The 22,740-nt window shown below is 44.5% G+C and overlaps 1 protein-coding gene across 2 annotated transcripts in view; it reads right to left on the bottom strand.

Moving 5' to 3' along the window:
- PGM1 (phosphoglucomutase 1) overlaps positions 1–22,740 on the bottom strand; it is a 312,492-nt gene that overhangs the window by 96,333 nt on the left and 193,419 nt on the right. For both annotated transcript variants that reach the window (XM_078669278.1, XM_078669270.1), the window contains exon 6: positions 5,664–5,818. In XM_078669278.1, coding sequence (XP_078525404.1) covers positions 5,664–5,818 — 155 coding nt within the window. The remainder of the gene's footprint in view (positions 1–5,663; positions 5,819–22,740) is intronic.

The following is a 22,740-nucleotide window of genomic DNA, read 5'->3' on the forward strand; positions in this document are numbered from 1 at the left end:
AAATATCGGTTCTGAAAATCTTACCATAACATTCTTTTGGTATGGCATCCTGCACAAAAGATCATTCTCTGCAGTTGTTACTTTGCTGGTTCTTTTAGCCATGGATGAGAAGTTGTCTAAGCCCATCCACATAATAGCATAATATGCCCAAGTAGGTCTTCAATGGGGGTAATCACTGGGCTCCTGTGCACTGAACCTTCACCACATGCAAACATGTTGTAGTGCTGACCCTCTCCCCCAACTGAAGACACGCAAAAAAAGACTATGCCTTTAGTAGGAATCATGCTGTCACTTCCTTAGATCCCCCCATTAGGACCTCGTAAAAATGGTGTCGCTTGATTGTCCTGACACAGCATCTTCTGATTTTTTCACTTGCACCTTTACTGCAGTGTTGCACGGAGGCTCATGTAAAAGTGTCTCTTGATTTTCTTGTACCACATAATTCTCAACCCTATTGGGATCCGATAAGCCCATATATGAATGGGATAGCTTGATCATTTTCTGTAAGAGCATCTCTGCTTGTGCACCGTGTACGAATGGTGTGCATCCATTTGCATGGAGTTATGCACTTTCTTAACCTAGGCTACCAGCCTACAACTGCTTTAAAAGCACAACAGGAATCCTCACCCCTCAGTGACCATAACATTGATGGTAGGAATAGTAGAGGACAAGTAGGCAAATGTGGTTCTGTTTCCCACATCTTTCCGATTCATGCCATTATGCCCAGCCACACATTTACCACTGCGTGTTTGCAGCAAGCCTCAACCTCACACACAGCTCCAAATAACTTCTAACAGAGACCACAATACGAAACACTCAACCAGCCATGGATCATAACCTAAGTAGATGCTTACTTGAATACCCCAAAATAACTTTGAGGCATCATTAAGGGTAGAAAGGTGGTATATAAATGCTACAATAGAACATAGTTCTCTGCAAAGACATTACTAAAGCAAATTCAGTAGCTATAGTTATTATCCAGTGAACACAATATGGCGTTGCATAAAGAAACAGGTAGGAAGTCCACTTTGTTGACTATCTGTCACAAAGAAGTGAGTTAAACAAATGTACATTTATTCTAATGAGTATAAAGCACAGGCGCACTAAGGTAGATTCATTCTAACCAAAGAACACATTTTGAGACTGAACATCTGCCCAACTTTACTCCATCATTGCCATTCACTTAATACAAAGTTTCTATTAAGAGAAAGGCATAGTGCAAGGTTTTTTGGAGCCACAGGCAAACATGTTTTGTGACTGTGGACTCCTCAAGAGTAGTATAATTGTAGCTTCCTAATGCAATAGGGGACTGTTTGGTCCCTATTCCTGGTAGTGCAGTACAACAGTAGTACACCACTTAAGGTGCATTTCATTAAACACATAGTTGAATTCTCAGAACAAACATGACATCATGCACTATTTAGGAAAAGCTATGATTTGTATAGCTCTAGGTCTTTTTCGCCCCAAAATCTAGTCCTGTAGCCATTGTAACACTAGCTTTCATTAACACCTTTTTGATGTAACAAATGTATTGTATTGCAATTACATTTATATAGCGCTTACTAACCCCGATGAGGCATTCAGTTGAATTGTGCAGTACTACTGGAAACCAAGTTTGGTGGTTAGTTGAGTACGTTATTGGTTATTAGGATTAGCTTTGTGCTTTCAAGAAAGATATTCCATGCATTTTCTTCTGTTTCCTTGAGATAAATTAAGAGTATTTAGATTACAGTAGGGGCTTTATGACGTCATACAGGTTAATGAAAAGATGAACAGAGGCGCTGGAATTGACTAGGTATTATTGGGTTTCAGAGTGAAGGGATTTATTTGCAGTTTTTGAAAGAGCGAACTCGACCCTAGTGCCAGTTACATTGCACAAGGACACATTTTTTTAGTAAGTGAATTTCCAAAAATAACCAGTTCCCCAGATTTAAAGTCAGCAGATCTAGTTGTTGAAAGGGGTGTACTTAATTAACACCTTACTTTGTTTTTTCTGCCATGCAGATTTCATGACTAGGCAGAAAGGCCAGGAGCAGCAGGGGGAACGGGGAGACAGCAAACACTTCATGTGCTAAAAACACAAGCAGGTCGGAGCACCGCCATGCTACTTGGCATCCCGGTTTCCAGGCTCAGCCTACCCCACAAAGGCTGATGTGGCGAGAGGGAGTGGAAATGGGGGCTAAAGCCCTCATCCCAATGGCATACCTGCTATTTCGAACACAAATCTCACTGTGTGAGGAGGGGGCGGGGTCTCGTGCCACACTACTCCCAAGCCTCCTCCCAAAAACCTGCTATGACTGGTGCGGATGTCCTTGAGGGTTTTTACACCCACAATGGACGTCATTTTCAGATAGTTTTCCCTTCCACCGTGCGATATTGGCTCCCATCTGGATGACGGCGTGATGTGAGCCGATATAGTGTGTCACACAGATGCGCCTTGTGAGCTTGAGGTCTCGAATGGGTGTTGTGCGCCTGATGCTCTGGTCATACATCTGGATCCGAGAGCAAATTCTCAAAGTTGTAGTGTTTTTATAAAGGCCCCATTTTACTCCTGGGCTAAATGTGGTGCAGTTTGACACATGGAGGTTAGTACCGGCCGATACCACCTGAGTTTGTTACTGAGATACACAGGTCCCTACCCCTGAAGAGATTTGAAAGCTACACAACATCTTAAATATGGCTTGTTTCCTTACCGGGAGCCAGTGCAATTGATTCAACAAAGGGGCCGATGGGGTTCGAGGCGGCTTATTTAAGGCAAGGCGAGCCGCGATGTTCTGTACCACTTGGAAGCGTGTCAGTAGGTCCTCACGGGCCCCCAGCAGAAGCGCATTGCCGTAGTCCAGTCGACTCACCAAGAGTGACTGGATTAGGGTCTTCCTTGCTGCTAAAGGAATCCAGGGAAAGATTTTCCTAAGCATCCTTATTGTGCCAAAGCACGTCCCGGACACTATCTTGACCTGTTCTTCCATGGATAATTCATCATCAATCCTTACACCCCGATTCTTCGCCCACTTCCTGGGTGGTGGAGGTTCATCCAACTCGGGTGGCCACCACTCAGGGGACCAGATTGTGTTGGCCTTTCCAAAAAGCAAAATTTCGTTTTTGAGGAGTTAAGTTGTAGAAAATTCCTCCTCATCCAGACGGCAATACTAGACATACAGCTTCTGAATTTCCGTTGACTTGATGTAATATCATCCTCAATGGGGACGATTAGCTGTCTGTCGTCCACATAGGAGATGGTCTCAAACCCGTGGCTTCGGATAATATCCCCCAGGGGTGTTACATAAACGTTGAACAACGTGGGGCTCAATACTGAGCCCTGCGGAACACCCCAATCCATCCCACTAGTCTGTGATACAAATGGTCCCAACTGGATACTCTGTGTACATACCAATAAAACACTCTGAATCCACTCCAGCACTTTACCCCTCACCACAATCCCCCTCAATCTGTCTAGCAGCAGTCAGTGAGAGATGGTATCAAATGCCGCTGACACATCAAGGAGGACGAGGATCACCGGACTCCCTCCGTCTACTGTCATCCTGATGGTATCTGTTACTTCGAGCAATGCAGCCTCAGTACTGTGGGATGCACGAAATCCCGACTGGGAGGGATCCAGGAGGTGGTTTTGTTCAGATATTGGGACAGTGGTTTGTTCACTAGAGTTTCCAAGACCTTCGCACAACAGGGGAGGAGTGATATTGGCCTATAGTTCTGCAGTTCGGATGGGTCCGCCGACGCCTTCTTTAGGAGTGGCTTGACCCGCGCTTCTTTCCATTCAGTTGGAAATATGGCTGTTTCCAACGAGATGTTATATAGTTTAGAAAGTGCGCCTGCTAGAATTGGGCTAAGAATTGCCATTACTGCTGGTGGCACCGGGTCAGATGGTGAACCCGACTTTACACGGCTTAATAGGCCTCCCACTTGCATAGTGGTCATAGCGGCAAAATAGTCCAGCCTGTGGGTGAGGCCCTCTTCCACCTGTGGTTCTTTGGGAGCTTCTCCCTCTCCATGTTCTGCCATAGTCGTCTCAAAGGACTGATAAATCAGGTTGATCTTATTAGTGAAATGCCTGGCTAAATCCTCACATAGTTCTTGTGTAGGGGGAAGTGCCACATTGTTCACCTTGGGATTTGTAAATTCCTTCAATATCCTATCAAGTTCCCTAGATGAATTTTTGGCCTCACTAATACGTACACCCAGATGTGACCTTCTTGCTGCTTTACAGCCATTCAGGTAGTCTCGATGTGATTTCCGGTATGCCAATCCGTCTCGTTCCATCTTTGACTTACTCCATCTCCTCTCCAGAACTCTGCTCTTTTTTCGTTTCTAAGAGTATCTGAGTACCAGGGGGCCGGGGCTGCCCTATTCTGGGTACTGACTCTTTTCAGAGGGGCTATGATATCTAAGGCTACCTGAATTGCCACCTTCAGTTTTTCCCAGGCTACATTCGGGTCTACTTTCAGATTGAGTGGGGGGCCACATATGCTTGTCCAAAATTAGGGGCGGTTACCCTCAACCAAGGTCTCCGGTGGCTTGTCTGACCCTGTATCTTCTGTACTAAGTGGACAGATATCACTGAGAAACTCAGTGCCATATGGTCAGACCAACCAAGTTCCTGCGGAGGCTCAGTTGCTAGAGCTGATATGCTGGAGAATATAGCATCCAGTGTGTGTCCTGCACTATGCGTGGGACCGCTGGTTCTCAAGGATAGCCCCAGAGATTCCATTGCGGTAATCAGACTGGCTGTATCAGAGTTAGCAGGCATCTCTAAATGATGAATAAAATCCCCTAACAGTAGGAACTTTTCCGTATTAATAACATGGGGAACCAGACTCTCTAGTAGTATGGCGCCAAACTCCTTATTGCTGCTCCCTGGTGGATGGTATACCAGTGCTCCTGTCCATTCTATAACCAGATTAGACTCAACTCTAAAGATAAGGAGCTCCATGCTGGCCAAAGAGATTCTATCAATCGTCCTAATGTAATAGGGGAGCCGCATGGCAATGGCTAATCCTCCTCCTCATTTTCCCGGCCTATCCAGTCTAGTGACTGAATAGTCATCCGGAAAAGCCACTGCCAAGACGGGTGTAACATCACTATTTAACCATGTGTCTAAAAAAACATATCGGGCTTCCGGTCCTTTAGTAGGTCCCAGGTCACCATTGCATGCTTGGGAATAGACCTAGCGTTTAGGTATAATCCCTGGATGCAAGATCTCTGGTTATCCTGGCTGGTCCCACTCCTCCCCCCCCGACCCTTCCAGTAATTCTCCTGTCTCCCAGACTGGGCGTTAGAGGAGGGAGCTAGCTGTTTAACCGGTAGCCACTTACAAATCGTACACCCATCAGTCTCAGACCTCTTACTCTCATCTATCCACCGCACAGTATCTCTAAGGCAGTGTGACGGGGGATTGTGAGACAAAAGAGTCTCCCTCGCATAAATCAGTCTGCTCTCCCCAATATCCTGCTGAGGAGGTGGAGGCATTTCCTGGCAGCTGGGTTGCGTTCTGGCGCGGACGGGCGCAGACGGGCTTGCCTTTGGCGCGCCTTCGGCGCATTCTTACTCTGTAAAAGGTGGCCACAATTAATCTTTCTTATGTATTGCTATCTAGAGACTTACTAAACCAGAGCTGGAAAGAGGCTCCACAAGGATAGACTTACCGGTCAAGAGCACCACTGGTGGGCATGCTCCGCGCGAAGCCCCGGACTCCAGTGTGCTGGAAGTAAGGGATACTGAAGATATTGGCTGCAATGACCGCCACAGAGTCGGAGGGGTTCACGAAGAATCCATTCTTGCCAAGGATCATGTTCCGATCCTAAAAGACAAATGTGGACATCAAGCTTTCGACCAAGGATGCTTCACCAGAAAATCTCAAAATCGGAATTTCAAGTTAACTTACATTTTTTATATTGTCTGCTAGTTCAGTTCAAAGAAGTGCTTCAATTGCATTCACATCCACATTTTAACACTACCAATGCTTTTATAATCAGAAATATTTTATTACTCGAACTATTAAAAAAAACAAAAAAAACTTTCAGGTAATATTTCGTATAAAACCCTGCAGCCACTAGTCGGGAAGACAATCGCCTTACGGGTTTACATAATGTTGGGACCAGTGTCGGGTTCAGCAGCGACGGCCATCCTAAGAAGTCAGAAGCTACTATGTGAATGCCAGTACGATACTTACAGCATACAATAAAAAGTGTATGCAATAGATTACTGCTTAAAATATCTGCAGCATGCAGTAAAAACTGCGTCCAGTAAATAGCATGCAAACATAAGTCTGCTGACTCGGCAAAAAACAGGGCTAATTATCAGTAAATACTCCATCAAACAGCAGTTGATAAATCATGAGAGCATACAATAATGCATTACATGTCATAAAACATACCCACAGGCGCACACCACCACCAACCACAACGTAATGCATATTATATGCACACCCCATTCACATAAGCCCCCACCCGGCCCCTCATGCCACACAATCCATTGAAGCCCAGCAAGGCCATTAAGATTACTGGCTTCAAGGACACAGAAACATAATTTTGTTCAGTAAACCAGCTTTTACACAAACTAAAGCTGAAACTCTGTTTCAATCAGCATTGGAAAAATTAATACGACTGGCCTTGGCAAGCCTTTGTGAGAGTTCCATTTGTTTTAGTTTTTATAGCAGGCATATGACACAAAAATAAACATGCAACTGCCAAAAAGTGATTGCCATGTGCTTGCAATAAACATTTTTCAGCTTAAAAATAAATTAGCCATTGAATATAATTTTACTGTGCCAGTGCTGTCAAGCAAGCAGGTGTACTAAGTACAGGTACAGAAGCACTTGTTAAATTTTAATGTCCAGAACCAGAAACGATACCCAAGTGACACAAAGAATAAAGTGCTATGGTCTGGAGTTACTGTAAATTGAAAACGAAATAAACACACCTGGAGGACCCAAAAAATAATAACTAAAGAACGGAAAGTAACAAGGTATTGGCAAAGCATAAGCCTGCCAGTTTTGGCACTGAAGTGCACTTTCTTTTAGGTGAACGTGCACATGCGATCTGGAGAAATGCGATCTCCTTGTGCAAGGCAGCCAGTACCTGAAGTAAGTTCACCCAATACCTCATGCTGCCAGCTGTAGCGTGCAAAGCAAAGTGTGAATGACAGCTCAACAGACAACAGGATGAGAAAGGCCGGCCCAGATTCTCTTTATGTATGTATATTTATTTAGGGTTCTTTGGTTTAGATGAGGCTCGTTAAAAACAAAAACCTGTCTTTAGGGCAAGTAAAACGGATAAATGGTTATTCTTAGTACAACATTTCTAATGTTGGTCCACCTCCACCTTAGAAATACAACTTTTTGTGATGCAAATTGCCGATTGATACCGAATCCAATTTTGTGGGAAATGTTAGTGGCAAATTGAATGAAGACTTTGTGGTCATCTTGTACGTAGAAGATCAAAGGATGGCTGATCTGGGCAGACACAATGGCAACTGACCTGCAGAAGCATTTGTAATTCGGGACAGAAGAGCTGGATTCCATTGCAACCAAGAACTCCTGGTAAGAACCCACATTTTGCATGTAGAACAACAATGCATTGGGTGGGCGAACCACTGGGCCTTGGGAATTATCATCAGCAGTCAGCCTTCGGTGCCCGACAAAGACATACAATAACTTATTTTCAAGATAACGTGGGGCTGTCATATGTTGTAGGTCACTGAACTACTCAGCTTCCTGAAGGAGCTAGAATTAAGGTAAGGTCATACTACGAGCACTCTTATTACAGGCTGTATTCAAATTTTCCACTTGCAGACCAAATTTGTATACTCAAAATGTATTACTATTTTTTTTTTTTTTTTAAAGGACACGTTTGTTTCCACAGCATGCCTTCTTAAGCAAAGATCGCCACCCCAAATGGCAGAAAATGCACAAACTGGGAAAGGTTTCAAATCGTGAGGCAAGGAAAATAGTGACAGCGTGGAACTGGAGTGCATGCAGCATATGAGTCTTGCCATTAATGAGCACATATTTTAGGGGTTTTGCAAAATAAAATTATATATTATATATATATATACATATATATAATATATATATATATATACACATATATATATATATATATATATATATATATATATATATATATATATATATATATATATATCAGGGGCGGTGGGTGACAATTGAAAGTGGTGGGGCGTAAAGTGATTTCCATCTAGCACCGTAGCGAGCGAGCGCAGCGAGCGAGCCTGAACCCCAATAGGGGGGTTTGGGGGGATAACCCCCCCCTAGAAAATTTTGAAAAAAAAACAAGAAAAATCGTGCCTGTTCAAGCAAATTTGACAAAGCAGGGAGGTTAATAAAGCAATTGTGAAAGTGCAGTTATTACATTAATAGATGGCATAACATAGGTAGCTGCTTATTCAGTATAACCACAGAGCTTCATACACTCACACTTGTAAAAGCCTCTAATGTGAGCCATGATGTCTTGCCTAAGGCACAAACTGGACTGATTAAGGTAATGCATTTTAAATATAAATTGGAAATGTGAAAGGAGTGTGTAGGAAGACTTCATGGACATTGTTGGTAATTTAAACACCATTATTCAGCTCATGGATATCTTCTAATAGTTATGCGCGGCAGCTTGCCTCTCTAAAGGCATAGAAAATCCTCTGAAACATCACACATGATGAATTCTAAAATGTTACAAGTCATGCACTCAATGCCTCTGTATTTCTGATGCAGGTCATAATATTGCTGTCATGCTCTTTCTGCACACTTGATACGGGTGGAATTTTTATTGCCATATTGTTGCAGTGCCCTTAACATGCTGATGGAACGACATTCAGCATGTACTTATATTCAACTTTTCTCTATTTGAACTATACTGTTACGCCAGCTTTAAACATTAGAAATTTAAGGCTTTCATCAGCTAGACCAACAAAGATGTACCAGGATTTTCAGAAAAGTATGGACATAAGCCTTTGAATTTATTTATAGGCGCCACCACCCACAGGCCAACCTTCCTAGCATGCATAAAGGTGCACATCAGATCTGCTCAGCCTACTAACACCGTTCATTCTCTAAATTCTATCAATTCTAGGACCAGCGCTTAATTGTAAAATAGTTAGTGCAGGGGGGCAATGGATTACTTGGGAGCCCACTGCTTTACTGTCAAACACCAGGGTTGCCAAATGAAAAGGCTGCTAGTCTTGATTCTTTCTACCTTGTTCCTCTTTCTTCCACATTCATTACTTTCTTTTAATCCCATGCTTGCAGGTTCTTTCTCATCTCTGCTTTCTACCTATGTCACTGAATTCTGTCTTTCTCTTATTCGTGCTTTCTCCATTCTTTGCTTTTCCCTCTCTTGCTCTGGGTCAACGTCTGATAATGAAAAATAAGTCCCAGTCGCCCAAAATTTGCACCGGTGCCCACCACCTGGAACCTAAGCTATTACTAGGATCATCTTCAGAGAAAACAAGCATAGTATTCAACAACCAAATTCACCCATGCGCCAACAGGAAACCCAAGAGCGACAGTCAACATCACGCTGTAAAAGGGCCCTGAAGAAACAGAAACTGCAAGTTGACATGGTAGTACCCCTACACAGTGAGGGTACCCAAACCACCAGTCACTGTGGGCCACACTAAAAGCCATGCCCCGCTAAACAAATCTCTGTTATAATAGCAAAGCATAAAATAACATAACATGACCTAACATAACAAAACAAATAAATTGATATATAAGCAATGGTACCAAGATGTCTCACTTAAAATTTTAAAGAGATATTAAAGGAAAAGGAGACTGAGACTCTAAACAAGCGAGTATGCCGTGCATGCATCTTTTAACATTATGAAAAATGCATGGATCATTTGACAAATTTGTATTGAACAACAATGTTTACACAACAGCAGAATGACAGGACAGTGCAGAACATAAGCGACATATGTTGTAGAACTGCACAATTGCCCTAGTTCTCGGCTAAAATAACAAACTCATTACATTCTCTGCAGAGATAGATAGAAGGCTTCTACAGTGATTGGTATCTTATTCTGAATTGGAAGTATCAATGAAGAAAAACATGTTCTACATTTCTGCCCTGCTAAGGAAATGCTCTGCCCTCCACTTGTGCGTGCCAGGCAATTCTTGGAAAGCAGCTTCCCGTGTGTAGCTGTAGATAACAAAGGAGGCCTGTGCATGGAGCAAAAACGCGCATGGGGCATACTTCAAGGGAGCTGGCTAACCTCTTCTGCCTGGGGAAGTTCAGACCGCTCTGACGCCGAACAAGCAGGATTTTCTAGGCAGTAGAGTGATGATGCAGATAAGAGTGAACTGAAGTAACACTAAATATCTTTACTCCCAACAGAGTGCATAACTTCAACACTCTGAAACACGTCGCTTCATAAACATGGGCAAGAAACTTGATGGAGCTGTGAGGTCCTGCAACAAAGGCAGCGTTACTCTTCCTATAAGCCAGGAAGCTTAGTGTTCCTGAATGACATGCATACATGTGTACCTAAAGTTGTGATGTACCCATCAATAAAACAAGGTGTATAGCGCATGCTTAGGTAAAACATACTTTCACCGATGGCTATCTTAACGCAGAAAAGCGGATGCTATTGTTATCCAACTCAACTGTATTTATTTTATCGACCTTAGAAAAATGAAAGGCTAAGTGGGCAAGCTAGGATTGGAACATGTGATCATGGAGTCCAACAGAGAGCTATGACATAAATGCTTTAGACCACAGACCATCGCTGTTTTGGAGATGTGTTGGTTGGAGGGGCAGAGAGGGCATGGCCACAGACTACTACTGGATAGTTTTGCATGTCTTAAATCTAAGTAATACTGCAACACCTAGAGACAAGGCCACTGGAATTATGCGGCAGGGAAGGACCAAAGTATGTGGCAGGGTTGGCTGGATTATGCATCAAGAAAAGTCAAATTGTGCAGTGTAATGTGCCACACTCTGTGATAGTATTACTTCATAACTTTAACAGTTTTACACATGGTAACGGTGTTAAGGCAAATATTTAACCTTACTAATCCCCGATTATGCGGAAAACGCTGCGGCAACAGAATCGCATAATTCTGGTGGTCTTGCCTATAGGTGTGAAACAAACTAGTGATGCAGAGACCTTGTCTGAAAGTTGCAAGTGACCTCTAACCTTCAGAGCTCGCAGTGTCACTTGAACTTTGCCAGAGACGTCCAGCGCATTAAGCCTCTGCCCAAATGCAGCCAGAAATGGACCATCAGACTCCCAGTAGGCCCCGCTCAATGCCATTTGAGCTGTACTGACTCCGAGCAAGACCAGTGCAAATGAGCATTGACTTACGGAAACCTATATTAAAACTATTGGCTACAGAAGAGAACATTAAAACACCATAAGATTAAACAGACCCTCAAGCAGGGAAGGAGCTGTGGTGAGCCTAAACCATCACCAAATGCACCGAAAGCTGCCTTACATGAAAAATAACCATAAGGGCCCCGAACCAGTCAAAGCCCAGGGTTCCATGGACAGATGTACACAAACAAAACAGGATGTGGATTGGAGGAGTCCGTCCTTTATGAGGTCTGGGAGGGGTGTGGTGTATTCCGGAACTGTGGCAAAACTTTGTTATCAATATCAAGACTTAGGGAGCTTGGAAAATAGTGCCTGGCCTGAGGGGATGGACTGTACTCAGAGTAAGGAATGGAACGAGGAACGGGATGGAGAAGTAAGCAATTGTGAGTACATCTCATGCAGTGCGTCCTCTGCAAGAATTAAATGGAAGTGTTTGTCATTTGTCAAAAGTGTAATTTATGAGCACGCTTAAACTTAATTTAAAATGTATATAAATGACCCATGTTACCCCTTCATGTTTTTAATCTACCCCAGTGTCTTTGCCATCATGGTATAGTTATGTTCCTACAACATTCCATTTCTCTCTACAAGATTCCTTTTGTAGGACCCCACTTTCCATCGCTCAGCCTCAGTCGCCAGGCCTTCTCTTCCCTTTCTTCGCTCCCTCTCATTCTTTCTTCCATAAGGCCTCGCCTTTGCTCATCTATTGCCCTACTCACCGCATGCCCATTTCTTCTTTGCTTTCTCTACACAGTTTTCCACTACTGAACCTATTTTTTCTCTCCACGTCTACTTCTAGGGTGGACCTTTCTGCTCAGGATGTACTATTAAAGAGCACGGTTTGTGGCATCAACCTGCGGTGATTTGTTGCTGAAATCAGGCCCTGCTTGAACAGTTTCCCAAATCAAAGTCTTGATGCGAGGCCGAATACAGTCTTCTCACCACCGACACCCTAGGGAACAAAGCCCAATTTTTGCGACTCACTTCCTCATAAAATGTCGAAAGTAGCTGCACTGTAAACCACCATAGACCTACCACCTGCCCTGTGCATCTCATGTTCTCTCTCAATACTGCTTTACAGAGAAATGAAACTCAGACCTGAATGTTGCTCTCAGAACCATACAGATTCAGAGATTGGTTTAGAAGCAGCCGCTTAGTGGGCAGGCAGCCTAAGATTAGTAACTCATGTCGCTAGCCATGGCCCAAATCCAAACCCAGTTCGAAGTCATCCTGAATTTCATGATCCTGGACATTCATTTAACAATACAATCCATCCACGGAGTTGTGGTCCTGGTTCACTCTACTCAACCTGCTGGACAACAGTTCTAGATTGCAAAAGGAAACAGTGATCTGTAATATAATGCCTTTTTTTTTTTAAAATCAAACAATTTATTAAATTGCAGAAAAACCCTAGCGGACACGGCCAGGCACACTCGAGGCATTTGCTCTGTCTGTCATTGGGTCAGCCTTAAACCAGCACGGGCTTGGTTTATTTTCTAGGTCACCCCAGGACACTGTCACTGGGTGTTTACGCCTTTTTTGCGCACGTTTATATTTTCCACTCGGTGGTACCTCTGCTGCGGCCGGGGCAATAGCGCCTGAAAACAGCCAGCTGAGCACTAAATAGCCGCAAATATATTTCCCTCCTCTTTCTGCACTAGCGCTTATATACATGAGACCCACACAAATGCTGTTCACCTTATGCAGCCTGGAAAGGAACGTAAAAATGGAAAAAGCTTTGTTAGAGTAGAACAATCACTGAGAGAATACTTTAAAATGGTCACAAACTAAAGTGGTGAAAATAATTGTTTTCAAAATAAATATTGATGCGAGAGGAGCTACGTAAGTGCACGCTACAAGGAATGCATTCTTGCACCCGCAGAGTGTTGTTTTTGAAGTGGCTCAGGGCATCAGATGTTCAGAGTTGTTACGTACGTTTAACCACCACAACCTGTGCATTAATGTTTTTAAAAGTTGTGTTCCCTTTAAGAACCGAGCAGTTAAAAAAATAGCGAGCTATTTCAGTGACCTCCCAGAGATTTTGCAGTTAATCTCCCCTGATTTGGGTTTGTTTGCCTTCAGGGCATCCTCTGTACTGCTTCAAGGGCCTCGTAGTCTGTTTTTGCTGTAAGTTGGAGGCCTTTTCAGTTCAGGCTAGACCAACAACTACTTAATCATCTGTATTGTACTCAAGCTAAATTCTGTGCTCACCCTACTTACAAGAGAAGCAGGGACTGGACCTTCTAGGATCAGATTAGTTCAGTATGGTAAACAGGGGACAATAGCCATTTTCCATCACAACTCGAGGACAACCGCCACTGCTATTCCGTTCTGTGGGCAGCAGTCTGGCTGTGATTGAGAGGACAGGTCCGGAGGAGGGGGCAGCATGGCTGTGACTGACGAGTGCTCTGATTAAGCTTGACAAAGGCACTTACCTCCCTCTCCCATTCTCCCCCTAGTCCAGTGCTTAATTTGTAAAATATGAAGTGCAGGTGCTCAAATGTTTGTTGGAGGCCACACCTACTTTTCTTCAGCTCCACCCATTTCCTCCACTGGCACCAGTACTGTGTGTGTGTTGCATTATCATAGATATTCCATCCATGCTCAGTCGCATGCTTGCAAACCTTTTTTGCAATAAGTGCCTTTAGAACGAAGGTGCTGGACTGCCGGTGTGTGCATCATATGTGCAAAGGGTTTCAACTTTAAAGCCTGCCCAGCCTGAGCCACTGCCAGTAAGCCTGATGGATCAATCTGGAATATGCAGTGCTGGGAATATGGCCAGTCAGGAGGGCTGGTATAGGATGGCATGCCGCCAAGCCAGCCCTGAGCCCACCAAGCATTTGGGCGAGTGACTAAGTGAGGACATATTTTTAAACGTCCGAACAGGCGGCTTAGTGGTTTTACCGGCTTTGGCCTGTTTGAACTAGAAGCGTTTTTTATTTAAACCTGCAGTTTATGCAGTAAATTGTGAAATATGCAGCAACAATTGGCAATTCAAACGTGGAAAAAGCAGTGGAATCACGATTCCTGAAGAGTGTAGCAATTTTGCTTGACTGTGTATCTTGGACACAGGACACAAAGCGAAAGCAGAAGTTAAAACCACAAAACAAGGCGCTTTACCAAAATGGGGGGCTGTCATCACTAAGGTGCCTATATAATAAATGTATTTCTGCTTAACCAAGCGCTGGTTTGGCCGGTTTTACCGACCATATCTGTGTGCTGTGTAATCTCCACTCCAGTTGTGCAAATGTGGCCTTGTGCGTAGCTTTGTGGTAGAACTGAGCATGTTCAACAGTTGCCTGGTTTTTCTACGAATCTATAGGCACAGCCTGTGTACTGTCATCACGCAGACGCGGTGTCGATGTTACTCACTGAATACCTCGTCCAGTACTACTGATCTTGTCACGCCTGGCGCATCTTGAAACAGTGTCACCCTCGGCGAAAAGTAAGCCCCCCACCCTGGAGTACTCTCACCCCCTTGGAGTGCCGCCCCACACTCGAGAGCAGAGCTCCCTCTCTGGAGCACAGCATAGTCTGTCACACCCTATGGAATGCCTCGCAGCGCCCCTCTCTGGAGCAGCACATTATCAGTCCTTGGAGGGCAGAGAGCTGCCCCACAAACAAACTCCTCTTTAATAAAAAACACTGACTGAAAGTGAAAGGGCCAGCCGCTGTCATCATGATCAACAACATAATTATTAATTTGAATCTCCCCTGACTTGGGCTCGCAGCTCAGCCTGGGCAGGCTAAGTCACAGTGACTAAGAAGAGTCACAGCCGCAACAGTAACTCACTCGGTCGGGAGGGAGTACAGGGGAAATGATAAAATATACATCTATCATCATGCAATATGTGACCTGTGCAGCAGATGCATGTAGACCCGGCCCTAATAATTAAGTGCCGGTGCTAAGCACCGGCACAAATTAAGCACTGCCCTAGTCTCTCAATCTCAGGGGCTCCGAGTCACTGCGACACCTGGGAACGGGGGGAGGAAGGGAACAAGTGATTGTATCCACCAAAAACACCAAAAACATTCCAAATCCCAAGACTCACTCATTTTCACAGCTCGGGATTTCAGTGGCTCCGGTTTGCGCTGGCCTTCATGCTCTATGATGACCGATGGGACCTGGGCAGATCAGCCTGTTCAGGCTGCCAGTCCGAGGCGACCTCAGTCTTCCTTCGCACAGCAGCCTTGGTGTGTAGGGAGACTAGCACGTGATCTAATGTGCCTGGTTAATCACTGTGAAGGCAATATTCGCAAAAAGCCACTCACCTGCTGACTCGCTACTGAGAGACTCGGATATTCTCGGAGTCTCCTTGGCAGTTACAACGTGCGCTCTCCGGATCGCCTCGCCTGTCGCCTGTCTGGTGATGACACGCATACAGACTGTGCCCCCTAGCCAATCCTGGCGTTGCATGCAGCCCCAGGATTGGCTAGGGGGGGCACAGTCTGTATTCGCCCTGAATCCTCCCGGCCTTGGCGGCCTGAGCAGCACCCCTGGGACCCGCTGGTACAGTGCGCTGCGCATGCTCGAGCTGGTTACAGCCCTGTGTCACTCAATGGCTACACCAGCTCGAGACTTAGGATGCCGGCCCGCCCCCGCCCCACCCCCGCCCCACCCCCTGGCTTCAGCGGCATGATGCAATTGTATTTTGCTTGCTTAGCGGACGGCTAAGCAGGCAAATTGCTTTTATTTTGCCAATAGCGTGCGTGCGTCCATGTGGCTTGGTGGGGCTACGCCCCCACGCCCCAATGGACGCACCGCTGCTGATATATATACACACACACACACATACATACATATATATAGTGCTTGGAACATATTTCAATGAATAAAGAATGTAGAATAAGTTACATACTGCTCACTAATATCGACGTGTGACTTCTGTGCTCTGTATTGCTGAGCATTCCCCGGATCAAACTTTGTGTTGTGTTTTTCACTGTCATGTTGATAGCTATTTTAAGAAGTTAACTAGGAAAGAGTAACAAAAAGTGTGTGGCTGGCATGGGGTAGTTAAAACTTATTGCACTGTAGGTGCTTTGGTGCCTATGCGCGTCTCTACACAATGATCACTTTTCATCTGTAACCCCTCCCATGCTCATTACGAGCTCAGCTCGTCAAGAGCCACGGTGGCCGTGTGCTCATGATGACCTCAGCTCGTCATAACGGTCGCAACGCTCGCACGCGGGGCTAATTCTTCCGCTGTGCTGAGCGTTCCAAAGAAACGGGTGTGGCCATGACGAGCTGAGCTCGTCATGAGCACACGGCCACCGTGGCTCAGGACTAGCTGAGCTCGTCATGAGCACCGGGGTGCTGTGCACCCCCCCCCCCCGCCTCCCAGCACAGTGGGGGATTTACCCTCACGGCCGAGGGGTAAAGCACATTAATTGAGGTATTGCGATTTCATGGATTGGACTTTTTTCTTTTACTGAGGCCAAGGCGCAGAACACGGACATCCAAATGCATATTTATAGGGTTATATTTACATGAAGAGTTCCAGAGTCCATGCTGTAGTAAGGTCATCAAAATCATCAGGTTCTAAACCACTTCATTCCACAATTTTCCTTCTTCCCCTACTCAGTTTATTGAGCGAGTTTGTCCAACGAGCAACTCAAGTCATTTGGTGGCTAGGGAGTGGTCAAGTCTACTTTTCAAGTAAGCGTTAGACAATATGGATAAACACTTGATTATAATCCTCACTTTCCAACTATGCTGGGTTAACTTCTAAAGGTCTGAGGGACTCTTCCGACGGGAGACCATGAAAAGCTCTGAACTGCAGCCAACAGAACTATCAGTGCGCAGTCAAAAATTGTTGTTTGCCCCATCAGCTTATGTGTGCCCATTAGAACCTCGCTGGAAACCAAGTGCTGCAGTTATAATTGGATGCCTTTGTATTTTTGCTGGTTTCAGAGGGGAAGGGGCGTACAACTGTGTCTATATGTAAGAATATGACTTTTTATATGATATATCAATAATCTGTTATACAATATAAGAGTCCAGAGATTACCTTACTAGTGGACAGGGGCTTACTAGGCAATCACAAAGTGCTCTACTAGGGGGCAGGGTGGTCAAGCACTCTTAGACTTAACACAGAGGAGTGCATGACATTCACAAAATACACACACTGGTTAATAAACAATAACACAACTCAAGGAGGAGATCCACACCAAATTATAAAAATAGCAAGTATCTTTAGATATGTTTAGGCATCAGAGAAAACTCGTTCAGGTAAATAAGTTTTGAAATATAAATTCAGAGTTCTGCCATGAACGAGTCAGAATCAGGAGCCCAAAGTGTTTCAATAGGGGATCTGTCTCTGTAAAAAGAGGCTACAGGTTCAGAGTACAAAGCCAGTCAGGCTGAACCAGCAAGAGGTCTCAGGCCTTGCGATGCTCCGGGGTCCGAGGGGTTGGGGGGAAGGAAGCATTGGTCCTAATCTCCAAGGCACAAGAGCAGCAGGCATAGAGGTGTCTAGGCGTCGGGTTTTTCCTTACAGGAGCAGTAGTGGTAGAGGGGGCCTGTGTGCAGAGTCTGCAGGCAATCTCGGGTTTCTAGGAGGGGCGAAACAACAATGGGCTCGAGCTCTGGAGGGCTGGGGAACCTTGTTGGCACCATTGTCCCACTTCAACTCAGGCCAGAGGCAATGGGTGCAGTGGCTGCTTCAGGAATGAGATTTTTTTGGGTGGTACCAGAGGCCTGTCTTTTCCTTTGGAGTTTCTTCAGAACAGGTAAGCCATTCACGTGAAGTCTTGAGTTTTTTTCGAAAGCAGACAGTTCACCCCCCCCCCCCCCCATTTTTTGGGGAGTAAACAGCTGCAGGACGAGTCAACTTTGGTGCAGTTTTTGACAAGAGCTGCAGACAGGTCGGTGGGGCTGGGGACAAGTCAGGTCCACTCCTTCAGTCTTCTCTCCTTTTGCGGCTCTTTGGTGTCCTCTGCTTAGGCCATCAGGATCTGTCTCTCTTGTGTCAGGGGCGCCCCTAAATACCTTTAAAGTAATTTTAGGGGCGTAAGAGGAAGAGGAAGAGGTGTGGCGCCGCGGCCAGGGCGACTGACGCTGGAATCTGGGGACCACGGTTCGATCCCCGGCTCCGGCGGCAGGTTAGCCCAGCACCATGTGACTCTGGGCAATAGCTCGCTTAATCTTCCCGACGGCCCCCAGCGCCTAGAGACCCTTACGGGTGATTGTGCGCTTTACAAATGTGGACTTTACTTTACTTTAAGAGGGAGTGCCAGATTATAGCTAATGGGCTACTTACCTTTAGGGTGACTACACCCTCGTAGAACTACCTCAGTTGGGAAGTGGGCACAAACCTGACCTGGGTCGATTAATTATTTTCAAGACAAGATGGAGAAATCTGAAGAGAGGGGTACATATTGATGGAGCAAGATTTCGCATATTACGCGACTTGCTTGAATCAAGAACCTCGAATAACATTTTAATCTTATAATTCAACCTGTACGTCTTACTAATTCTTTTATTTTTGGATGTATGTGTATCTTAGAGACGCTTGCCTATGTGTTTTACTAATACGAATAACCCAGGTTCCTAAAATGGCCGCTGCTTGGGGATTTGCTTCTGCGCATGCGTTAGTCACACTCACGTGACGTGACGTAGTTGCAGTTCTGGTGAGAAAATGTGCGCATGTGTACTAGCCTCAAAATGGCTGTTTGGTGTCCTAAAGTGGTGAAGCTTGCACAGATGCTCTCGTGTTATTGTGTGTTGCACTAATTCATAATGGCATAGTATATTTTTATAGTAAGAAGTATAAAGTAACTATTCTTGGTATACAACGAATTCATTTATTTCTATGTATTAATTTGTCTTTGCTTACTTTCCATGTACCGCGGTATTGAGGGTCTGGTGTAATGCTCAAGACTCCATATTGAGATGATGCTCCGCGCATGTCAAGTTTCTTCCGGCGGCATTGACAAAATGCCAACTGAAGGTCCCTGCCAAGATGTGCCTGGGAAGATGCACCTTCACCCAGCCGGAGAAACAAATTTGTACTGCATTTGCTACAATTGTATTTCTTTCTATTGTATGCTGTAGAATAGGTCATGGGAACCCCAAATTCACTAGGCGGTTCCATAAAATGCAAATACGAGCTTGTAGAAGTTGGTTCTGATTGGTGTGTTAGCCTATCCTACTTGGGGACCAATCGAAATCGGGGATTCTGACACTTGCAACATTTGGGAGTGGTACACTGACCCGAAAACAGTATAACTAGCCTAGGTATAGCTAGAGAAATTGTCCGACTTGTCTGAATAGCTGACCTGTCACTGACCCAACGCACTCAATAGGTGACTGATACAGAGGTGCTGCGGAGCACTCTGTCCGAATCTGACCATAGACTCAAAGGTTTTACTAAACCTTAAGTGCTGGCGGAGCACTTTGCTGGGGAGTTCGCTAACCCAATCGGGGTTCTGACTGATAGCTGCAGAGAGGGTGGAGCGCAGGCGTTGCTTCCGAACTGCGGGTTCTGGTCGTGCCTTGGTGGTCCTGTCCTGATCCTAATCTGGTTTTCCGGTCCTGTCCTGGGGTGTCCATTCTGCACCTACTGTCCTATTGATGACTGTCCTTCCTTGGGGTTTATCCTGTCCTTAACTGACACGTGGCCAGGGCTGGTTTTCACACCAGTCTAGGTAATTATAGTGCGAAAACTCTATACTGCACCTTCTATTTTTCTGTCTTTGCTTCAATAAAGACATATCTTTGCATACGTTAAAATTTCCATGCTTTTCGCAATCTACTATATGAAGAATCAAATGCATATTTTCCATAGCATGTTCCTATGTTCCCCTACCTTTTAGAGCACATTCTCTCCATACTGTTTATGAACTATAGATATGGTTTGTACTGTTTCTTGCAATCTGATTAAGGTAATGATGCTAGAATTATAGCGTGTTCCATTTTCCCCCCTCCTATAGATGGATAGGATTCCTAAATTCTCACTCAAAGTACGTCCCAATAGTGAAATACTAGTACGTGCATAAGCTTGCTCATTCGTAGATGTGCATTTTTGGATTCCATTTCTAAAAGCTGTTTAGCATTTTTCCTTGTTTTCTCCTCATTATAGACTCATAAATGATTGCCCTTATATTTTTCCTGTATGGTTATGTGATTTTCGTTATTCTGATAGTAGATTGCCTTCTTGCGGTAAATTGTATTCTATCAAATTCTGAATTCTAAGATAAACTTTTAAAACTTCTCAGTAGTCTGTGTTAATTTTATGAATATTAATGCAAATAAAGTTGGTATTTGTATTTTGCCTGCTTTTCTTTTACAGCTAGCTCCCTGATCCATTGTGGTCATAGGTACCCGTCATGGTGGATTGGTAAGTCGGGTACACTAGAAATAAATAAGAAGGAAACCAGGGTTACTGGTAGTAGAGTTGTAAGGTCACCCGATCAAGGTATATGATAAATTAGGAAAATATTATGGGCCTGGTACGTGAATGGTGAAAATATATGGCCGGGTGACCTGCGATCTCTATCAGTAATTTTCTGGTAGCAGAGTTATGGTTAGGGACTAGTTAAAGTTAGGTAGGACTAGTTAAGCTAGATAAGTTTGATGCTGCTAGAAAGTTTATTGCTGCTACAAGGGTAAACAATTTTTGTGACTTGATCAATCACGTGAAATGTTTGCTTTGAAAAATTATGAATTTTTTTTAATTACTTTTCTTACTGTTATATTGATAAATGTACTAATCCATTCGTTAGTAAAGTGTTCTATGTTGGTTGGGAATCCCCGGGGAATTGAATAGCGAGTGGTGAAGAGAATCCACTTTGTTTCGAGGTCACTGGCCTAAGGAAAGTTGGTGCAGGTTAGGCAGAACTAGAAGCACTAACTAGGGTTTTCTAAATGCATGTTTGAATAAATGATAGCAACGAGTTCGCTGGCAAAACTTCTATTGTGATATAACCTAGTAAGGGTCACTCCGGAAGGAGTAGCAGGTTCATCGGAGCTTGGGTGATAACAAAGGGGTTCGCTGGTGAAACTTTAGGCTCTGTAAATATCCCGAAAAGAAGTGGATGAGTCGAAGAAGTAGCAGGTTCCCTAATGCTTGAGTGAAGGGTAGGCAGAAGCGATCTATCCGTAGCGTGTGAAAAGTAAATGGAAGTAGTTTACTTGCAGTGAAACAAATCTTTGCTGTCTAGACACTTGGGTACAGTGGCGAATGTGTATTCGTTGTTAAATAACAAAAGCACTTGCACTTTAAGAGAGAAATTAAGTTTCCGTTACCTTGTGAGGGAGGGAGTCAGTTGCGGAGCTGCTCTGACGTCACTCCGTGCCGCGCTGGGATTGGTAGACGCAGCGGGTGTGTAGCGGAGCTGGACTTGTAAAGGAGGGGTGAGTGCCGAAGCGTGAGAAACCTGTCTTGCGAAAGGCCACGCACCCATTGGCCGAGAGTATTTGAATCCGTGCACTTGATTGGTTGCACGAAAATAAGAGACACATTTGGATTGGGAGTGATTTTGTAAACAAAAGTCGCTCGCAGAAAAATTATATGTGGCATTCGTATAGACCGCATACCAGACCTGATCCACGTTATTTGGGGTTTGAGAACGATCAGTGGAAAGGGCATAACACTAGCATTATGTACGGAAACAAGAGAAAATTATCCCTTGTAAATAAGGTAAAGAATTATTTCAAAAAGGACAAACCGATTAGAACCAGAGAAGGTGTTGTCATTCCGCCACCTAATACTCCTGCATCGTTCATGATGTTTGATAAAGGGTACCACTCGTGTGTATGGTTGGAAAACTGGGCGGAATACACAAAGGACGACGGAATTTTGGCTTTTCCGTTAGAAGGTACATTTAATGGCAGGATTCTATTTATTCTGAGAACCCGAATGAATGACTTACATCCCAGACCTAGATTGACGCTGTATGAAGCTTTAGAGGAATGGGAAATCGAGGCTTTTGAAAGGGATAAGCCCCGAATGGATAAAGGGTTAACAACATTTTATCCGAAATTGAAACAGGAGACCCGAGACAAAAAAATGAAACAGTGGAGACAGAATATGATTGTAGAAGGACTGTTTCCAATGATGCCAATGGGTGGTCCTCCTGGGGGTGAGAAGAGGACAGAAAAATGCAAACATTGGGTGCCCATTGGGGAGTCGGATGATGAATTATTAGATGACATGTTTACAAGAAGTCCACCACCTTATAATGAAGGACACAGACCTTCCAGTGAAGGGGATAATTCTCGAAGACCTCCTCCCCAGGATGAGGCCAGACCTGCAAGTGTAGGAGGGGGGTGTCAAAGACCTCCATATAACGAGGGTTTGGGATCCATAGGTACAAGAGATATTTATCCAAGAATACCCGTTAGTGGGGAGGCAAGATACTCGCGAGAAAGGGACTTTTGCTCTAGACTTCCCTACG

This window comes from Lissotriton helveticus, chromosome 1_2 (genome assembly GCF_964261635.1).
Source record: "Lissotriton helveticus chromosome 1_2, aLisHel1.1, whole genome shotgun sequence".
Taxonomy (NCBI): Eukaryota; Metazoa; Chordata; class Amphibia; order Caudata; family Salamandridae; genus Lissotriton; species Lissotriton helveticus.